Raw genomic sequence first — 3,722 nt, forward strand, 5'->3', positions numbered from 1 at the left:
CAGCCCCAAAGACCATCTCCCCAGCCCCAAAGACCAAACCCCCAGCGCCACTACCACCTCCCCAGCCCCAAAGACCAACTCCCTGGTCACAAAGACCAACCCCCCAACCCCAAGACCACCTCCCCAGCCCCAAATACCACCTCCCCAGCCCCAAAGACCACCTAGCCAGCCCCAAGACCATGTCCCCAGCCGGAAGACCACCACCCCAGCCCCAAAGACCTAATCCCCAGCCCCTAGACCACATCCCGAGCTTCAAGACCACCTCTCCAGCCCCAAAGTCTACCTCCCCAGCCCCAAAGACCATCTCCCCAGCCCCAGTCCCAGCCCCCAGGGCAGGGATGACAGAGGAAGTCACCCCCCCAACCACCTTCTGTGGAGCTGTGTCACCAACACAGGCAGTCTCCCCACTCCCCCTGCACACACACCCATCTCCCCTCACATTCCTGTGCACACCCTCTGTCCAAACAATGTGAGCCCTGAGCCCTCCAGGCTGACCACCCCCTTCTTTACCTAGGCTGAAGCTGAGGGGCCCCAACAGGGGACAGCCCCCCTGTGCTGGGGGGCCTACTCTGGGTCTCCCAAAGAGGCCGCAGCCCTTCCCTTCCCCCCTACAGGTTTGTCACAGTCTTCCCACAACAAACAGAGGAGTTGACTCTGAAGCTGCCACCCAGCCTCCACCTTGCCCATCCCCCAGCTCCGGGGGGGGGGAGGGAGTGATGGAAGTTTCTAGAATCAACTCATAGCATATTTTTTAATGCATAAACTAAGATGAAGAGAATCACTAAGATAATGGATTAATATTAAATACAGTTCTAAAAACAGTAAAACATAGTAATCTATATATGTTTCTTTATTAACATTAAACAGGATCTAGTAGTGGGCAGTTCCGTAGCAATAACAATGGTAAACGATGTTTCATGACCGACGGTAAACCAGGTTTCAAGACAGCTATCACAACTGCACTGTGATAGGAAACCCTCTGTGGGGTCTATTAATGGCAAATCACAGGTACTACCAATGGTTTACAAGGCAATGCTAAATTTCAGTAAAGGTTAGTGAAAAATAAACCCTTCCCATCCGAGTACACGACCCTCTGAATGCTATCCACAGATGCTTGGGTGCCCATGGACCCAGTTAAGAGTCCCGCCCTCAGGTAACCACCCCCATCTCTGAGCTCAGGGAGAGAAGGACAGAGGACCGACCAGTCTCCGCGTTGATCCTCTGGAATCCTCAAAGGCCCCTCGCTCCCTCAAATCCACACGCAGCACTTCCCAGCCCAGCAGGATCTGAGGCTTGGAGTGGGGCCAGCCAACCGACTCTCCCAAGACCCCCAAGGCCATGGATCTCCCTGGCTGCCACGCCCTTCAATTCAAAGTATCCAGAGTGGGCATTCCAGAGGCCTGCTGAGAGCGTGGGGTTCAGCGCCCTGCTCCCAGCCAGTGCCCCGAACCCCAACCCCACAGCATCATTGGTGAGGAAGTGGGGTTTCCCCACACACTTGGAATCTGATCTTTGAAAGAAGGGAAAAAATTGCATCTCTTTAGGGTTTTCATCTCCTAAGGAAAAGTCCTGAATCAGAAAACTCTTGCACCTCCTGCATCCATCCACTCTCCATTATTTTTTTTAAGTTCCTCCTTTAAGTTTCCTGTGATACATGAGATCGGAAGTCAAAGCAAGGGCCCGACCTGACGCCCCAACCAGCACCCAGCAAAGAAGAGTCTCAGGCGCTCCTACAATTTCACTTAAACAATTAAGGAGCCAATCGTCCGCTGCTCGAGCCAAAACAGTGAAAAGAGAAAGGAGGGAAATATCCCGGGACCCTCCAGGCGAGAGGGGCGGGAGATGGTTCCTCAAACTGTTTTCTTTCCCCTCTCCTCCCTTCCCAGTGGGAAAGGTGCTCGCCTCCAGCGAGCGATGGTGGAGCGGGCTGGGACAGGGGACTCCACGACGGCCTGGAATGCGCCCTGGAATCAGACCTCTAGGCTCTCCTCAAAAAGCCCCTTTGTCCGGTCCACCCTGCTCCCCTCCCCCACCGCGCCCTCCGCGTCCAGGCGGCCCGAGACTCGGCTCCTTTTGTCTGCCTTCCCGGAACCTGCCAGGGGATCCACAGGCGTGGGGAAGGTCGGAGGAGAAAGGTCGAGGAGACGGAAACATGCATTTTCGGTAGGAACTCGGAATTCCCACCCCCCGGCAAATTCCCCCCATTCCCCGCAGGGCCCCCTCCTCTAAGGCGGAAGACTGTGGGTTAGGGGCTCGATCCCCCCGACTCCCGCGTCGCGCCCCGGCGCTCCCCCTTACCTGTCCCATGGAGATCCCTCGCCGCCCGCCTGCCCCCGCGCCCCCCGCGCGCGCCTCGCAGCCTCGGGACCTGCTCGTCCAGGCCAGCTCTCCTCCCCCCGCGACTCCTCCCGGCCTCCCCTCCCCGGAGGTATTTCATTTAACTTCGGCATTTGCAGCATCCCAAATGTTAAAGATCCCAAGACATCTGTCCCCTGGGGCGTACCAAGGCCCAGAGGAAAGAGGGGAAAGACGCAGGAAGGGACCCGGGAGTCCGATCCGGGAGCCGGGGCGGGGCCGCGCGTCGGGGCGGGGAGGTGCCCGCGGGGGTGGGCGTCCCGCGGGGACCCGGGCGCGGGGCGAGGCCGGCCCCCTCTTCCCGCTTCCGGACGCGCGCGCGGCGGGACCCCCCCGCGCAGCCAGTTCCCGCGGCCCGGCGGGGGAGGCTCCTCCCGGACCCGGGCCGCCTTCCCTCCGCGCGCTCCGGCCGGCCCGGCGGCTTCCGCGCCTGGAGACCCGGGCTGAGCCGAGGGGGTGCCGCGCCCACCCCCCAAGGGCGCTCCCCCCCCCCCCGCCCCCCCATTGCCGCGGCCCCGCCGCCCCCCGGCCCCCCTGCGGCCCCGGCCGGGCCCCCTCCCGCCGCTGGCGGCCCCGCCGGGAGAGGGAGGCGCGCGCTCCGAGGGGGCGCCTCCTGCAGCGTACCGCGAGCCGGCGCCCCGCCCGTCATTCATTCACTCACCCACTGGTTCGGGGAACACGCTGAGCACCTACTAGTGCCCGTCCCGGCGGATCAAAGTTAAAGGGCTTCGGGGATCCCCAAGCTAGCCGAGCAATCCCTTGGCAAGAGGGTCAGAGAAAGAAGGCCGACAGCACCTAGGCGGGGGGGCGGGGTGGCTGACCGAGCGGAGGACCACACAGCCTGCCCGAGGAGGCCATGCCAGGGAAACTGGGGGTCGGGGCGCGAGGAGGAGCCCACGGCAGCAGCGACGGGATGCGCAGAAGCAAAATGGCAACGGAGCTCAGGAGCGTCTAGGCGCTGAGGGCACTTGGGGTGTGGGGCCAGGAGGGGCAAGGGACTAGAAGACTGGAGCCGCAGGCAGTGGGCCGGCAGGAAGCAAGGCCGCCCCGTGCGGTTGTCCAGGTTGTGCACCAAACTAAGAGGGACCGCTCACCCAGGCTCCACCCACCAAGCCGTGGGCCTTGGCCAGAACCGCATCTCCCCAGAGGCGGTGGCTTTTTCCAATTTGTAACTGAGGCGCTAGGTGAGCTAAGTTGGCTGAAGAGTCATGTGGGCTGACTAAGGATTTCAGATTTTTATCTTGAAATTGAGGAAGAGCTCCCAGGAAACAGAACCAATAGGGGATCCCCCGTGTGTGTGTGTGTGTGTGTGTGTGTGTGTACACACAAAGAGAGGGGAATTGGTCCACGCTATTCCTATTCCAAAG

At 61.0% G+C, this 3,722-nt stretch overlaps 1 protein-coding gene across 1 annotated transcript in view; it reads right to left on the reverse strand.

Annotated features, from left to right (window-relative positions):
- INAVA (innate immunity activator) overlaps positions 1-2,459 on the reverse strand; it is a 20,303-nt gene extending 17,844 nt beyond the window's left edge. The window contains exon 1 of the mRNA XM_029230406.1: positions 2,299-2,459. Coding sequence (XP_029086239.1) covers positions 2,299-2,459 — 161 coding nt within the window. The remainder of the gene's footprint in view (positions 1-2,298) is intronic.
- Between the last annotated feature and the right edge of the window lie 1,263 nt (positions 2,460-3,722).

Source organism: Monodon monoceros, unplaced genomic scaffold (genome assembly GCF_005190385.1).
Source record: "Monodon monoceros isolate NGI ecotype Baffin Bay Population unplaced genomic scaffold, NGI_Narwhal_1 Super_Scaffold_18, whole genome shotgun sequence".
Lineage (NCBI taxonomy): Eukaryota > Metazoa > Chordata > Mammalia > Artiodactyla > Monodontidae > Monodon > Monodon monoceros.